An 18,227-nucleotide genomic window follows, 5' to 3' on the forward strand; every position below is an offset into this window, starting at 1 on the left:
TTTTCGGTCTCTGAAAACTCAGGAATCCAAATTCTCGAGTTCTTTAGCTGCGAGCTGTGCTCGTTCTGCATTCAGAACGCTGAGCACGGAACTCTCGACTCATATCCTTCGCTTCAAACCACTTGACATTTTCACAGTCTGGCATCCATGTCAATTTTGCGGTTTCGGTTTCATACACATCCATGTGGATGCGATTGTGGATGTGTGGGCACGGGCACGGGCACCATTCTCCACATGAATGTGGAATTTTGGGCTCGGATTTTGTGGGCACACCGACAGCAATGATATCTTAAGCGTTCTGAATAATAGTTTGTGAATAATGGTACAACTAAAAGTCGGGGGAGTCGTAAAATACAAACAATCGTGGAGTTTTTTGCATAACGAACGACTGAACTACAATTTTTACGATTGCATTCCGATTTATTTGGTATGTAAAAATCGAATGGGACAATATTGAAACAAGGCGTACAATATGTATGTACATATGTGTTCTTTGATCTCAAAAAGCATTCTTTGGCCATTATAGAGCTACACTCGACCCCATTTTGACCAGGCCAGTAATTAGTCGCTTTAAAGTAAGCCGTGTCCGAAGTGATTGGGAAAATAAAGCAGAGAATATTGTGGAAGCGGTGTTAATATCGTTGCGTGTTTCATAGAATCGTAAATATGTGCGAGTGGCGGACGAGAATGTGAGATTCCTACAGCCGTCTACTTAGGGTCTTTCTATTTGGCCACTTACACTACAGACTATGTATCTGTATCTGCATATATGTACATATATTTGTATCTATATTGGTGTGCGTGCGCCTGAGTGTGTAATCCGTCCATAAGTGGCCTCAAATGCCTATCCATAATGATGATGATGATGTGGTTGCCGCTGCGACCAATAGTTGGTCATTCATCACGACGATTCGCGGGGGGAGTACGATATGTACAAGTATTGGATGGAGTATAGGAATATGGTATGGTATGGCATGGTATGGTATGGCATGGTATGGTTTGGTTTGGTATGGTATGGTATGGTTCGGAACCGTAAAGTATGGTTTCGGTATGGTATGCTATGCTATAGTTGCGGAGCCGAAAACCAATTTATGCCGCATGTCACGCCTTCTTGTGAGTGTCCGTCGGCATTTCGGATACTCATTTGTGCAAACGGGAGGGACAGACCATTTCGAGGGCGTTGCCCATTATAGATCTCATCAGACCAATACTATATACATTTGAATCTGGATTCGTTGAGACAAGCAAATATGTACGTGTGCTTTTCGCAGGCGAGAAGAGCTAGCTTGACTTGTGATTGTGATCCAAATGAGTTACGCACATCGGTCTATTTACGTAAAAACATTACTAAATGATTTAAGGTGGGCAGTAATATATCTGAATTAAATGGCATTTAACGAAAATAGCAATTTTTTGTAGATATTTTCCACTGGACTTTATATCTTTCGAATGGAAAAACAAAATCCGCATAAAATCGATGACTCATCTATATTATTCACATAAAGTACATATGCTCTATTTTCATAGTGAAAACATGAAAATTATGTATCCGCCCAGAGAACCAATAAAAAAAAGCATCTTTGATTACATGTTTCTTCAATTTTGCCGTTGTTTATTTGTTAATAAAAAACTTAAAATCTTGTTGTAATACAGTACACAATCGTCGGGAGGAATTTTCGTTTGCGATAGCAATAACATTTTCGTTCACCTACGATCTATCAACCTTTGCGATGGATTTTTATAATTTTGTTTTTTTTTTTTTGGGTTTATTTTTTTTCTTTAGGGATTGGTTGAATTGAATCTCTTCTGGTTTTTTATTTTTTTAACACACGGGGGGGATATGTTTCAATAGAATTTGCTTGCTGTGTTAGTACATCCAAGTTATACAATACAATATAGTTTTATTGGCTACGAAAAAAATTGTCTTAAAACTATTTAATATATGCCATTCATAATATATATTTCGTTATAAATATCAATACTTCGTTGTACACCGATAGAGGGGGCAGGGAAACGGAACCCGTTCCAAAATCCCCGCTTCTGCACTGCCCAGCCCGCTTTTCAGATGACAGACTTTAATTTTTTTTTTTTTTTGGATCCGATCCTGGGATCCCACACACACACACACACACACTCTCATTCATGCATCTGCACATTCACACTGAGGAACGGATTGAATACTATACACTTAGATGTCGCACTACAGTATACATTATACATTATACATAGGTTTCCAAAAAAAAAAAAAATCCATATAACACATGTACGAGCAGAAAAAGCTTAGTTTCGGAGCAATTCCAGTTTTCAGAGGGGGGGGTGGGGTACTTAGTGGCATTGGTTGCGGGTGTTGCGGGGTCGCGCCTGAGGAGGAGTGCCAGCCATTTAATGGTCAAGCTGTGGCACAGCCCCACCACCTGAAGCTCCACCTTTTTGTGTAATGCAGCACGCCACCAAATGTATTCTTCTTAAAATACGATTCACACACAAAAAAAAAATATAAAAACAAATTTGACTAAGGAAATCATCTAGAAATCATCGCCATGGATCAGCAGTCTGGACATTAGACGGAAATCGGCGCATTCGTGGCCGCCGGCGATTGCTGTTGCGGCTGCTGTTGGTGGTGCTGATGGTGATGATGGTGGTGGTGACCCATGTGGTGATGACCCAGATGATGGTGCTGCTCCTGATGGTGGTGGCTCAGGGTCAGATGATGATGCTGCTCCTGCTGGTGTTGCTGCTGCAGCTGGTGATGGTGGTTGTATTGCTGGTGCTGTGTCTTCAGCAGCATGGAGCGGTACATTTCGGAGAGGAGACTCCACATGGGCGGCGAGTCCTTGGCCAGATCCACGGGTGATCCCGCCGGCAGGAAGGCGGTGGGCGGTGCCTGGCTGGTGGCAGCGGCAGCCGCTGCGGCGGCAAACATCTGGGTCTGCAGCAGGCGCAGATGATGATGCTCCTCGAGGTCCAGAACGGGCAGTGGGAGCATTTGCCGCCGGCTGGTCATGTAGGCACTGTCGCTATCCGGGTCCAGATCCATTTTGATGCTCGTCTGTGGTGGATTGGCGCTAGCGCTGGCGGAGGAACTAGAGGCGGAGGAGGCGGCTGCCGTGGAACAGGCGGAGCTGGAGGCGGTGCTGTCGTGACGCTTACGCTTGCCCAGCAACTGATCCATGGAGAAGGCATCGCTGGGCGAGCGCTTCTCACGCTCCAGCTCATGCTCCTGTTCGGGTTCGTGCTCCTTGTCGGATTCCACATCCTGTTCCTGCTCCTTTTCCGCCTCCCGCTCCCGTTCCTGCTCCTGCTCCTGCTCCTGTTCCCGATCCTGCTCCGACTTGCGACGCTTGTGAAGGCTGAAATCCAATGGCTGGTCAGCTGCCCGCTCCTCATCGGCGGCAATGCTACTACTGCTGGCCAGGCTCAAGCTGCAGTGCATCTCCTCATCCTGCTCATTATCCCGTTCGTGTTCCTCCTGATCCTCGCTGGAGGCCGCCGGACTAGAGCTATTGGCCTGCATGTCCACGTACACAAAGTCGTTGTCATCTTCGGGATCAGCATCCTGTTCATTGTCCACCGATCCAGAATCGGGATCCTGACAGCCGGTGGAAAGCAGGCCCAAGCCATGTAGACCCGCCTGTCCGCCGAACATGACGTACGGATGGTGACCATGATGCGGCGGCGGCGGTGGCAGAAGTCCGGGAAAGGCAACCGGAAGTCGTCCGGCGACAGCGGCCGCTGCTGCGGCTGTTCCGGGCGAGAAAACCGGAAACTGCTGGGCAGTGCGGCCATCGTGCGGCGAGATCTTGCGCCGGATGTGTGGCGAATGGAGTTTGGGATTCGGATTGGCGCTATGGCGATTCCTCGAACGCCTCGAACTGAACACCATATTGCAGCCCTCCACCGTGCACTTGTGCATCTCGCGAAGATGCACGGCCGAAAAGTGAATCTTAAGGGCGCCCTTGTCGCAGAAGGTCTTGAAGCAAATGGAGCACTGTACTCGTTTCTTTCCCGTGGCTGGATTGATAAACTGACCGGCCAGATTGATGGGCGGTGAGCCCCAGCGACGAGGCTTTAAGGATGAACCTGATCCAGTGCCCGATCCCGCTGCCGATCCCGATCCAGAGCCACTGGATCCGCCGGGTGAGCTGGCCGGAGAGGCGGCATTTGGCTGCGGGTGTGACGGTAGATGGGAGTGCACATGCTGGTGGGAATGTGGGCCATGGCCCAGCAGATAAGCCGGTGACATGAACGGATTCATTATGTGCTCCATGTCGTCTGTGGTGGATTTTGTTTCTATGGTCGCGCTGGCGATGGCGATGGCGATGACTGGTGGTGCCTGGAAAACAAACAAGAAACAGAAACGAATCGTTAGGAGTGTCAATCAGGGAGTGTCAATCAGGAAGTCAGTGAATCGGTCAGTCCTAATCGAAAACTATTGCCAGGGTTGCGGGGCAAATCCGATTGCGCAACTACAACTGGGAAACTGGAATCAACCTTATCGCCGAGAGTCAGCAGGGCAAATTGTTGAATGGTCTGTGGTGCCGGGGACATGGACATTGACTCCTGGACCTGGGACATTGGGCAGTGGTCATTGATGCGCAATTAGAGTGCGAAAAGTCAAGACGGTCGAATAAGTCAAGGGGAGAAAACTTTATTTTGGGGGGGGGTCTCAATTAATCAGTGGATTACAGCGATTAGTTGGTCATTGCTGTAAGATACATTCTGAAATCCAGATTTAAAAGAAAGTCTTTAAGGCTGCCAGCTGTGTGCTTCAAAAAAAAAAAAACCCCATTGCTGTTCAAATGGCTTTTTCATTAATTAATATTCGATATCCTTAAGATATAGATTAATATCTGAGGCGAATGTATATGTACATATGACTGCATTGCCACGCCAAAAGCACTAATCTATAGCATTGGAAAGCGCTCTAAAGTCATATCTCAAGTGTATTACCGAAATTCCCAAGTGAAAGCTTCCAAGGAGCTTAGCCAACTTTGTGCAAATCCAGCTAGATTTATTGGTAAGACACACACTGCTTACAATAACTCAGACAAGCGAACATTTATATCGGCGACACCGATGGCGGCATATCTTTCATGTCGAGCCGATAGTACAGTAGAACAACTAGAGTTGCCATGTTTTGTATTTTGAAATAATCAAAAGGGGTATCCCAGTGACTGACGCTACATCATTTGTTTAATCTTTATCATTTTGGTTCCTATGCACCCAATTTCTGTCGTAGCCAAGGCCCACTGTACACTAACACTGGCGCATTACTTGTGTAAGTGCACATTGCCTCATTTACTCGAGCGAAATCTTTTACAGCTTTTTCGGTTCTTCTGGCCATTAAAATCGCCTCTGACAACGTCGACGGCGACGACAACATGCGGCGATCAGTGTCGGACTTCGACTTTGGATCCGATCGGTCGGAGTTAAAGCCAAAACCAAAACCAAAAGCAAAGCTAAAGCCAGAGCTAGCTCATTTTTTTTATTGTGGACTCCGTTCGCTACCGTAATTGTGAGCAGTCGACTTGACGTTAAAAACAGAAACAAATCAGGGGTAAAAAAAAAAAAAAAGAAGTGAACCGAACCCAGGGGCGTCACAAAACTGGGGACAATTGCGGTGAGATGCGGATGACGATGGTGATGATCGTGTGTGCGATGTCGTGGCTGGCTATCTGGATTCGATCTCAAAAGTCGAACACACATTCGCATTCGCTTGCCCAATGCCAGCTAAAAAGTTAAGCCGAAAACCACATACGACTATGGCTCACACATACAGGCATACAGGTAACACGCACACAGTTGCAGGAAGCCAGGAGATGGTCGCTTTTTATGGGGCTCATTAGTAACGATGACAACAATAGCATTAAAATGAGTGTATGTACACACGGCGAAAATGCGAAAGCGCAAGAAAAAAAAAAGAAGAGCAAAAAGGGGGGAAAAAAAACTTAATTGTCAGGTACTTGGAAGTAATCAGTTTCTGACTAGGTGCCGAAAATATTGTTACCATTCAAGAAATAGAGAATGACCCAAAGATGTTGCAATAATTTTCTAGATCATTATAAGTTAACTATATCATATGAGTTGAAGGTGCCTATACCTTTTTATCTTCCAAGAATCTTTTAAAAAAGAGATTCAACTCAAAAAAAAATATAGATCTTTTAACATTTCAATATAAAACAATTCAAGATCTAAGCATCATAACAATCTTGCATAGCACAATAAGGCGCAACGGAAAACAATAACAACCTCTCTATTTTCTCTCAGTGCACGCGGTCGACAGATCGAGGTGAGTATGCATGTACATGGGTAATTATTTTTGTCAAACGCTTAAAATGTCTTAAGCCACCGATGGTGAAAGGGGGGGTGATGTTGGGCAGCTGGGGGTAGGGGAAAAACCAATCACAACTTTTGATGGCTCTCGGACGAAACGTTTTTTGATTATCGGCAGTGGCAAAGGCAGCAAAATGTTGAAAGTACCCAAGACAAGAAACGACAAGATTGAAGAATTCCGAGAGTTGGGAGACGCTTTAGATGGTAGATGGTAGATCCAAGATCTGTGGAGTACGGTGTGTGGCAGTTGGGGATGGAAGATGCCGAGATGTGAGCAATCCGGCGGCTATAATTGCTGTTGTAGTTGCTGTTAATAGTAGTACATTATAATAAGCAGGAGTCGATGGGCACAAGGGGCATGCAAGGGGCATGCGATGGTCCAAAGATGACAACGCCGATGGTCCGGACATCAACGAGAAAAACAGAGCTCGAAAACCGCAGACAAAAATCTTAATTACAACTTTGACATTTGGCGTTTCCCCCGAAGACATCACTTTTTTGTCGTCGAAGCTCACGCAGCAAATAGACAAAAATGGGTTTACGAACATTGGATTAACAAGCTGTTTTCAATTTAGCAAAGTCAGGATATTATAAGAAAATCCATAGACTAGAGGTAAAAGATGGCAGCACATCACCAGAGATCCCATGAAAATGGTAATACCATATTAATGCCACTAGCAGCCTATGTGATCCTAACAAGATCATTATTTACCACGAAAAGAATCCTATTGTTGCGTTCCTATTTCATAACACAATTCTTGAATGGGTAATATTTTTATGGCACCAGGATTTCTTTTTAGAAAATACTCCTCTGATCTCGAAAAATATTCACTATGACTTCACTTGAATTTGAATTCTTTGCTTGAAGTGCCGACGGCAAATCAACTTTACTCGAACTATACATACCTTTTGCTAATTTAGCAGCGAGTTGTAGATATTTTATTGTATTTTGGTTTATTGCTGTTTTTTTTTTTTGTTTTAGATTTTCTCACTTTGTCACAGGTTTGAGATTTAAAAAAAGGGTTTCTTTCGCTTTGTTTTGTTTTGATATTTTGTTGCGTAAAAAGTTGATAAATTCAGATGGTAGAATTCACTGTTGGAGCTGTGTGCTGTTGTTGTTTTCATGCCCGTGGTGCATTTATTTTTGTTGCATTTTGCTGAGATATTAAAAAAGTTGGTCGTTCACAGTTGACGATGACACACACACACACACACACACGCTCGTATGCACGCACACTTATGCACTGGGTCGCGCGGCAGAGAGAAGAGTGGACTGGACGCGAATATGCGGATGCGAATATGTGAATATGCGGAGTGGCAAACGAAGTAGCGACGAAGATGCGGATGTGCGGAGAGCAGGGACAGCAGAGATCCACTTCTTCGAATGTCGTGGGTGACACTGATTGTCGATTTGTCGTTTCACCAACGAATTTGTGCGGCGACTGCGACGCCGGCAGCGCAGCGGGCAGAGAGCGAGCGACAAATGCGGCGACACCGACACCGACACACCGACTGACTGACACAAACACACACGCACACGCGGGGTGGGTGACATTTGGCTCTCTCTCGCTCGCTCTCCCGCTCGCTCTTGCGCCCTCTCTCTTTCACTCTTTCGCTCTTGCACCTGGAAGAGTGTGAGAGAGCGCGCTATTGGAATTGGCCTTCGTCACATTGTCGTCGATGGGTCATTAGGCACTCGCCCGAGTGCGAGCGAGAGATCCGCCCGCACTTGAGTCCATCCCGCTCGCCCAGTCGGCAAAGCAGTGCGAGGCAAGAGTAGCCACCACTCTCTTACTCACGCCGCGAAAGAGCGCCGTCCCGTGCGTGCGAGCGGCTTGGCACGCTCGTGCGGCTATCTCGCGCCCGCTCGCACACTGTCGTCTGAGTGGACGAAACCGTTTCGTTGGGTTGACACATGCGACATGCGACGTGTGTGTGTGTGGTCAGTGCGGCACACACATTCACACGCACTGCCGCCAGCCAAAGAGAACGCAGCGCTCGCTCTCGCCGCTTGCTGGTATGGGTGCCTTGGGTTCGATGGTGTGAGTACATGGCCGGGCACTATAGTGTGACAGAGCGAGAGAGAGGGAGCCGGAGCACAAGAGCGCAAGAGGGAGAGAGCAACGAGAGTGAAATGGCAATGGCCACAGTATACAGTACACAGTACGTAATTTGTCGCTGCTGCGACGTCACTTTTTGTCTTGGGCTTCTCCTCTCTGCTTCTCTTCACGAAGGTTCTTTTGAAATTTTTGTCATTTGATGTCTTGTCCACTCGGTGCTGTGCCCTCTCGCCGTCCCTATCGCACCCGCACGAATGGCCGCGTTGAGCGGCTCTCTTTGTTTTGCGATTGCGCTGTGCATCTGTATGGGTGTGTGTGTGGGTGCGAATGTCGCTGTATAGGTGTATCTGTGTATGGGTGACACTTTGGCAATGGGGGCGATTCGCTTCGATTTTTTTTCCCTGTCGCCACACAGCACCAATGGAATTCGAGCACTGGTGACAAAGAAGCGACGCTGCTGCTTCCTCTTTCCACCCCACACCCCTACCGCAGTCCCTCAACGATCCTATCACCATGACCGCCCCCACCACCACTATATATGTATGTACATATGTATGCATGTATAACTTATGTAAATTGCACAGCTTCGGTATGTAAGTGCCTTATGTGATAGCAGCACCTACACACATATACACAGCTCCTTGTCGTTTCATTGTCCTTTTCATTGCCGAATTAAAATAATTCTCACCCACACTCCCACACAGTATATGTATGTATTTGCTAGACGCCGGAATGTCCCACATAAGGATACAAAAGCACACATACATATTTGGCCACATTTGTTCTTCAATTTATCCACACAAGTGTCCGAGAAAAGTTCTTAAAGCGAAAAAAAACCGTACGGAACAAATCCTATTTGCATTAATCACCATAAAAAAATATAACAATAAGGACCGCATTATTATGTTGCATACCCACAAGGCGTTAGCATCAATGTTGGACTTCCAGGAAATGGTCAGGACTTAATAAAAAGCACTCTCTTAACATTCAATATCTTTAAGTATTACATATCATACCATACGTTTAAATGGTATATAAGGTTCTAACTAAAATTCATTCAAGTAAGTTTACTTACTACTTATAAACCAAACCCAAATCAGTTTCTTGTTAACCTAAAGCTTTAAGCTTTAAGGCTTCTCAAATACAATGCATCACTCATTCAATTAGTTGTTTCTTATTTAGCTTTCGTAATCGCGTAATCGCAAGTACCTTTGCAGAAACATTAATTGTTCTAAATATATAAATAACACAATTTATTCACTGTTGTTTTCCTAAAAACTATGTTTACTTCAATTTTTAATCTGAAGGTGGGAATAAATCCTCCAAACCCAAACTATAATTCTTTCAGATAAACAGATTTATCTGAAACTTAAAAGCACCATAATTCCACTTTAAAATGTGATGTGAAAATTAATGATTATAATTAGATGTGTTGTGAAAATCATTTTTCAACGAAGTTTTTACAGAATGTACCATCAATTTAAGTGACAAGTGCAGCAACCTTTATGCTGCCTCGATTCTATTCAACAAGGTGTCCTCAAATTGCTTGATTTGAGAATAATATCTGATAATATTAATGTGTGGAGTGCCTTTATAATCGATTCCCCATTGCTGAGTGTCACTTTTCAATTCGGCGCCGCCAACTGGCCTTTGTGAATTGATTGATGTGAGTTCGAAGGTGAAAAGTCAATCCTCGAAGGTTTTTTTTTTAATATTGTTTGGAACGAATGGAAATATCTTCTCTGGGGTCATCTCGATGTCGCCCCCCCATTTTTTTTTTTTTCATGTTGGACAGTGCTAGTCAACACTTTCGTTTTTCCTTTCTCTTCTATTGTGTAGCGAAATGGTTTCATTAATCAAAAATTTGGAGAAATAAATGCTCGTTTCTTTCGATTTATTTCGGCCCCCTGCCAGATTTGATAAATAATTGCTATCTTATTATGTCGATTGTCGTTGCTGTCGCCGCTGGAATCAAAATTCAGGGACTTCAGAGTCCCACAGATCCACTGTCACCGGGCTAAAGTCAAGAACAAGATACTGAATCGGAATCGGGCACAAAGTTCTTTATTAACACGGGAATAGCACGGCACCCTTTGTGCACGAACACCAAAATCGAAACGTAATCGAGGTCCGAGATCCGAGACGAAATCGATCAATCATTTTTCACACTTTGTCGTCCAGGTTCTCATTCTCCATCCCATTGCCATTACGATTACCATTACCATTCTCCGTCCTCTATCCTCTATCCTCATTCCCATACCCATACCCATACCCATCCAGATCGAACCATCAAGTGGAGGCCCTGTGGATTACAAAGATCCAACGACTATATGTATATATATATATATATATTCGTACATCTCATCTCTTTCTCGCCGCGTACTTGACTTCAGGTCAATAAATCGTTTCAGATTTTTTGTTTCGGTTCTCTTTCCTCTGATTTCTTTAAATACGATTTACGCTGACACAAATGATATTAAAAATCCATTAATAATTTTTGACCCTGCATCGATTTCGATTCCGATACCCCAGCTATACTCTTTTTACCCACACAAAAAAAAAAAAAATAAAAAAATAACGCCCTGAGCCCGAACCAGAAACCCAAGCTAAATATCAACCTGAGTATCCGAGCATTGATACTCATATGGAACTGCAAAAGGCCATGGGAAGTTATCCAGTTCGCTGGCTTTGCTCTCTTCAGTTCAAACAAAGGCGTCACAACATCTCACATTTAATTACATTTTTTCAGATCAGTTTGCCTCCACGCCCCCAAGCTCCCAACCAAAAATAAAGAAAAGACAGGACAGCTCATTAGTTTTGGACGATTTATCCGGGAAAACTCAAGCAACTGTTCATCAGTTATGTATATGGTAGGCAAGTTAGATCACCAAATGGTTGTTTGTCGAGTGAAGGATTTTCGAAACGAATCAACCTTGCACACTTAATATAATTATCCTTGGTAACCGAAAAAGTAGGGGCATTATAAATAATGATTGTAAATATATAGAGCTCATCTGTAAATTGTGGGTCTGTTTTTTGAGATCCATCCTTTTAAATTAATTGCACCTCTAACTGTTTGAAAGAAAAACAATATGAAATTGAATGATCGTTACCATCTTACATTTTTGAATATAAATATGTTGAATTGCTCTTCATTTTGCTTGCAAGCATATACAATAAATAAATATTTTTAAAATGTCGATTTGCATAGTAACATTTTATCTCTATAGTTGCTTGACCTAACTTTAACTGATTTAACCCACGAAATTTGTTAACTGCAACCAAAAACATTTATTCTGTTAATACTCGTATCTTTCTATACTTTTCTGCTTAACCCAATATATTTTATTTTATGGAAATTTTTTAAAAATGTATAAGTGCAGTTTTCAACAATTTCCGAATTTTCGGAATCTCTTATTTATCATGATTTCTTTTTAGTGATTTTCTTTTTAGATTTTTAGCTGTCACTAAATAAGAGTTTAACATTTGATTGATTTTCAGTACTAAAAAGTCGATTAAAAGGTCAGTTCTGTTGCGTTTTATTCCGCCGACTGTGTGAATTAGTCCTTCCTGGGTCAACCCGCATGTAAAATACGCAGGCAGTGCGGGGATTCATTAATGCATATTGAAGTGAGGCGACGGTCGACGTTGAAGGTGAGGTGGTGCAATTATCGCACAATCCTTCGACAATTCCTCAATGAATGCGTGAAATCCGCGCGGGATGTTCCGCACATGAGACATAATAATAATAATGGTAAATGGTAGGATGGTTGATGGTAGGATGGTAGGATGGTTGATGGTGAATCGGTGGCGGTGGCTCTCCTCGGGCCCTTGGATATTGCACAATTGCAAATCCAGGTAGGCTGGGAACTTGAAAATGGGAACTGTGAACTGTGATACGGGGAATTCATAAAGGACACGGGTCGGTCGGGCTAGTAGTTTCCATTGTGAGTACTCAATATACTCCCTTTTGCCGGCACGGCGGTTGCCATGAAAATGGTACATTATGTGCCCAATAATTAAGTGAAAGGGTTACAATGCCTTCATGAGAACTCTGCTAACCGGGTGATAAAACTCTGTTCAGTTTGGAAAGGGTTTCGTTTCATTTCGTCGCGTTGCGTTGCGTTGCGTTTGCGTTTTTGCTTCTCCAACATGTCGGCAAAATATTTCATAATGGCCGATCATAAAAATCCAGCCGACCATTTCAGGTACGAATGCCAGGATGCAGGACAATCAGGACGAGAACTTTGTTGAATGGGAGTGGTGCCGCCAGCGATGGGAAGGTCGTTCAGTAAGCTCGGGAATGAATATGTAAATAATTGAATGGCACAGCTCCGGTCACCCACGAGTCCATAATGAGCTGGCATAATAAAAAAGGACCTTCCACAGGCACGAGAATAATGTGTTCATAAACCTAAGGGAATTATTGAATCAGACGAGAATTCTTTTGAAGACTTAATGAAAACGTAGCTACCATAAATTGCGTTGAGTTTTAATTTGTCATTAATTTGATGTAAGAAACAACAATGTTATTATAATTATAAATATAAATACAAGTGTAATTATATTTACAGTACTTAAGCCTTTAGACTTTCCGTTGGTCAGTATCCTAATATGAGATTGTGCATATGATTTTGGTCTAGATCTGACCACAAATGATATTGATATACCAACTATCTGGCCGAGATGAGTATATGTATCAGACAATGCCTAGCAATTACGCCATAATTACAACAGATACAGCAACAACAGCTAGCGCGTACAGTTACTCTAGAACAATGAAAACAGCAACAAAAGAAAATTCCTTAGGTAATACTCGATGATTTTTGGCAATCCATTGTGCAGACCAAGGAATATATAGAGATATGGGATCGAATCTCATCTGTTGTTGTTGACTTGGTGGAATATTATGATTTCCCATATTTTCTGCAGATGTTTGACGGAGATTATCCGTTGATAAAAATGTCTGCTCGATCGTATTTCCGCTATTATACAATGCATTCACACACACACACACACACATACAATGGCATGGCAATGGGATTAGCAATCGATCCTGGCCCACCCACATCTGAAGGACTCGAATCCTGAATCCTGCTGGCTGATCCAAGCAGTTTTAGATGCCCAGATGACCCCGTCTAGTAAAATATGTTTAGGTCATCGATATCCCTGGTTCGAACCCGCTTTATTATGGAATTACTGGTGTTCTTTTCGTAATTATTAAATATTATTTACAAGCAAAATGATGTGAAAAGTGAAATTACAACTAATCGTGAGCAAAGATCTGATGAAGTACATAGTATATTGAGTTTCAAATTTTCAATTTAATTTTAAAGAAGAAAAACGCGCAATAGAAAATGAATAGAATGTAGTAAGAAAGCTTGTGTAATACCTAATCAATTACTAAAAAAATTCAATTAAAACAAGGTGTAAAATCCCAAATAAGAAGACTTTACTCGTTGAGTTTTTGTAAGAAACTGATTTTATTTGGAAATATCTTCGGTTTAAATAGGTGACATGAGAATCGCATCTTAAAGTAAATGGCCTACGCAGAGGCCTAAGTAAATAGTCCCCGCCTTATCGAGGTCCCACGCTCGGGCACATCTGCCTATCTTGAGCGGCGAGGACCTTATCTGTGGTCTCCCACTAAGGGACTATTTTAGGAGGCGGGGAACGATCTCAAGTGACTGACTCATGTAGTGTGCACTTAAATTACATGTTTTTGAGCAATGCACCCATGTCGCCTTAGATAACAAAATCCTAAATATAATTTATCGCTCTCGATTCATTTACATAAGATATGAACGGAGCCCAAAATTGTAAGTCTTTAAATATATTCGTGTTCATGTGTGAACATTCTGCCAAAGGGCCAGCAAGCTGAGATGTACATTAGTATATTAGTTGCATTTATAACAGTAGTGGACTGTATTTATTTGATATATGTTCATTTATTTTGCAACTAAGATTTCAATGGGCCTAGTTTTTCTGGCTTTTAATTTTATTGGATTACAATTATGGTTTATATTATTTTTAATTCAACAATTTGTACTCAATTAACTTATTTTAAACATTTTGCTTTTTCTATGTAGAAGTACATTTTCTATTAAACAACGATATAGTGGACTGTATATTTTTATTTGTTATATTATTTTATTGTTTATTTACTATTGATATTTATAGTACTGGCAACGGACCTGCAAAGGTTATTGCTTGCATTCTTTGTTGCACAGCACATTTCCGTATGAAATATATTATTAATACTATCATTAGTATTAAAGCAATAATTAATCCAGCATGTCCGGAAATATGATGGAAATGTAAATCTTTCAATTTTTGATGGTTCTCTTTCATAAATTTAATTTCATTATTCAATCGTTCAAATTCCTCAGTATGATTTAATATTGATAGTTTCAGCGGATCCCAAATAATCTTCGGCACTCCACTAACTTCTCCTATATAAGGTGTTGATAATAATTCTTCACTTTCGGACTGAATGTTATGGTGGGCAACTAGAATTTTATCGTCGGTTCTTGCCGTACAATATGGCGCAATGCTTAAAACTCCTTGCTGAGGCAAATCAAACAATTCAATTTGAGAGCCAGTACATTGCAGACGGACTTTTGAATTCGCAGGAACCTTAAACAACCAACTACTTTTCTTTTCTAATTGCTCTCTATCATCTTCATCCATTATACCAAATAAAATATGATACAAGGAACCCATAAATTCGAAAGGAGCACGCTTGCTTCTAGATCTAGACTGTATCATAAACAATTTATTGTTTTCTTCAAGTTCCGATAACTGACTTTGCATATTATCTAAGACTAGACTACATTGCTCTTCAAAGCTATGAAGTCTTTCGCAAACTTTCCTCATACTTTGTATAAGCGCATTACCCTTTGTTAACATTTTAAAATATGGATCCATTTTATAATAGATAACCAAATTCCAAGAAGTACTCACAATCTCAACATCTCCTAGCGGGTCTAGATATATTGCTGAGGTTTTATTTATTTTGTCTATAGAATATCTTGGTGCTATATCTTTAGGTAATGCGCTAGAAACTTGACAACTTAACACAAACAACAACATTGCCATAATGATTCCGATCTTGGACATTCCCGATGTCGCTCTAGTTCGTCTTTTTGGCTCTTGGTCAGCCTCATTTTTGTCAACAGACTTTATTCCTTCCAAGGGACAAATTTTAGTAATGGGTCTAGTGATATATCCTTCCTGCATCTTTACTTTAGCCACTCGGATCTTATCATCATTCCCCTTATGCACCTTTTCCACCTTTCCTAAAGGCCATCTTGCAGGATGACAATTCTCATCCTTTAATAAAACTATTTGCCCTTCTTCTATATTAGGAATTTCCTTTTTCCATTTATTCCTTTGCTGGAGCGTATGCAAATATTCACTTTTCCACTTAACCCAGAAATCTTTCTTCATTTTTTGGATAAGTCTCCACCTATCCAAATTTCCGATTTTTTCATCTTCCATTGGTTCGACTATTTCTAAAGGTGGTCTTCCAATTAAAAAATGACCTGGTGTTAAAACTTCTTGTTGGTCCTTCTCACTAACTATAGTGTATAATGGCCTTGAATTTAAGCATGCTTCTATTTGACATAAAAGAGTTGACATTTCTTCATAAGTCAAAATAGTGTCGCCGATTATACGCTTTAAATGGTATTTCATTGACTTAACTCCAGCTTCCCAAATACCTCCGAAGTGAGGTCCTGCCGGGGGAATAAAATGCCACTCAATCCTGTCCTTTTCAAGCTGCGCTGCAATCGTTATATTTTCTTGTATTGCATTAAATAACTCTTGATCTAATTTTCTTGCAGCTCCTACAAAATTTGTTCCGTTGTCTGAATAGATATTGGAACATTTTCCCCGTCTAGCAATAAATCTTCTGAGTGCTGCTAAAAATGCGTCTGAAGTTAGATCGCTTACCATTTCTAAGTGTATGGCTTTGGTGGCCATGCAAACGAATACAGCAACGTATCCTTTAAATGTTTTTTGGCCACGATTTTTTGAACATTTAACATAATAAGGACCTGCGTAATCTATTCCAGTATTAAGAAACGGGAATGTCATCGTCACTCTATATTTTGGCAAGTTACCCATTATTTGCTGAGCTGTATTTTGTTTATACCTTGCACACGTTACACATTCTCTTAAATACTTTTTCAACGAATTTTTCAACCCGAAAATCCAATACTTTCTTTGGATATAGTTTCGCATTAGGTTTATCCCTCCATGCAATGTTTCCTTATGAGCATTTTTTATTAATAAGCTTGTTAGGTGGCATTTTTCTAAAATGATTGGATGTTTAACATTAAATTCTGCATTGGAATTTTGCAATCTTCCTCCCACTCTTAGAACCCCATCCTTGTCCAAAAATGGATTCAATGACAATATTTTATTATTTGTCTTGATTTCCTTTTTGATTTTAAGGCACTTTATCTCTTGCCTAAACTGGTATTCTTGTTGTTTCTTAATAACAACTGTTTCCGCTATTCTTATCTCCTTTACTGAAATAATTGATGAATAGGCTTTATTTCTTGTTTTCATCTGCACGAATCTATTTATGTATGCTATTATACGTATAAGTTTTTCTATACTGGAATACCTTTCTATTAATTCGTAAATAGGATCATCTATTTTGTCATTTAATACCGTATTTATTAAGACAGGTTCTTCTACAGACTGCTGCCGAGGCCAAAGTTCTTTTGGGTCTGCTAGCCATTTCGGACCTTTCCACCAAAAATCACAGTTGATCAACTGGTTAGAATCCACTCCCCTGGATGCTAAATCTGCTGGATTATCCTCTGACTTAACATGATTCCATTCAGTATTTTTTAATTTCCGAATGTCATCCGTTCTTCTTTTTATAAATTTGATCTTACTTTGACCACTGTTAATCCATGCTAAGGTAATCGTGGAATCACTCCAAGCATAGATCTCCATTATATTGTCAATTGATCCTTTTAGTCTTTGGATTAATTCACTAAGCAGGTGAGCTGCACACAGCTCGAGTTTGGGAATTGTCTTCCTATTTTTTATAGGGTTGACTCTACTTTTGCTAGCTATTATATTAACATGAGGTCCTACTTTAGCATAGACTACTGCAGCATATGCTTTTTCGGAGGCGTCCGCAAATCCGTGAATCTGAATGACTGAAGAACTGTTTGAATTAATCCACCTTGGGATTCGAATATTCTCTAACAATAATAAATTTTCTTTATATTTTTCCCAATAATTTTTATCTTCTATGGATAATTCCTGATCCCATTCACTTTTATTTATCCAAAGTTTTTGAATAAAAAGTTTTCCTGAAACCGTGACTGGTGCCAACCATCCTAACGGATCAAATATTTTTGCTAGCGTTGATAACACAACGCGCTTATTTATATTTTTTGATTCATCATTACAATTTACGCTGAACTTAAATAAATCCTTTTGAGGTTCCCATTTTAGTCCTAAAGTTTTAACACATTCATTTTCGATAATATTGAGAACCTTATTGTCCCCTGTGTCCTCCACAGTGGTTAATATTTTGGAATTGTTGGAAATCCATTTCCTTAAGTTGAATCCAACTTTCTGCAATTCATGGGGAATTAATGTTATTAATTTATTAGCTTCTTCTACCGAATCAGCTCCAGTCATTAGGTCATCCATATAGAAATCATTCCTAATTATTGCACTAATAACTTGGTTTTTACATTTATCTGCAATATCTACCAGAACCCTGGTAGCCAAATATGGTGCAGATGCAGTTCCGTAAGTGACTGTGGTTAATTTATATGTTTTAATTTTTTCTTTTGGAGAATT

General features: G+C 41.1%; 1 protein-coding gene across 2 annotated transcripts, besides 1 other annotated feature; it reads right to left on the reverse strand.

Annotated features, from left to right (window-relative positions):
• Positions 1 to 1,586: 1,586 nt before the first annotated feature.
• On the reverse strand, positions 1,587 to 7,739 carry disco (disconnected). Of its 2 annotated transcripts, none has more exons than NM_078638.4 (2): positions 7,240 to 7,739; positions 1,587 to 4,333 (listed from the first exon to the last, which is right to left on the reverse strand). In NM_078638.4, exon 2 carries the CDS (start codon positions 4,265 to 4,267, stop codon positions 2,561 to 2,563), a length of 1,707 nt encoding a protein of 568 aa, NP_523362.2. In that variant the 5' UTR covers positions 4,268 to 4,333; positions 7,240 to 7,739; the 3' UTR covers positions 1,587 to 2,560. The 2 variants fall into 2 exon arrangements, with proteins under 2 accessions (NP_523362.2, NP_001033847.1); NM_001038758.2 differs by having other exon boundaries at positions 1,763 to 4,333; positions 7,240 to 7,735.
• A 6,082-nt stretch (positions 7,740 to 13,821) lies between these two features.
• Positions 13,822 to 18,227: part of a mobile genetic element that runs on past the window's edge.

This window comes from Drosophila melanogaster, chromosome X, assembly GCF_000001215.4.
Source record: "Drosophila melanogaster chromosome X".
In the NCBI taxonomy this organism is placed as follows: domain Eukaryota; kingdom Metazoa; phylum Arthropoda; class Insecta; order Diptera; family Drosophilidae; genus Drosophila; species Drosophila melanogaster.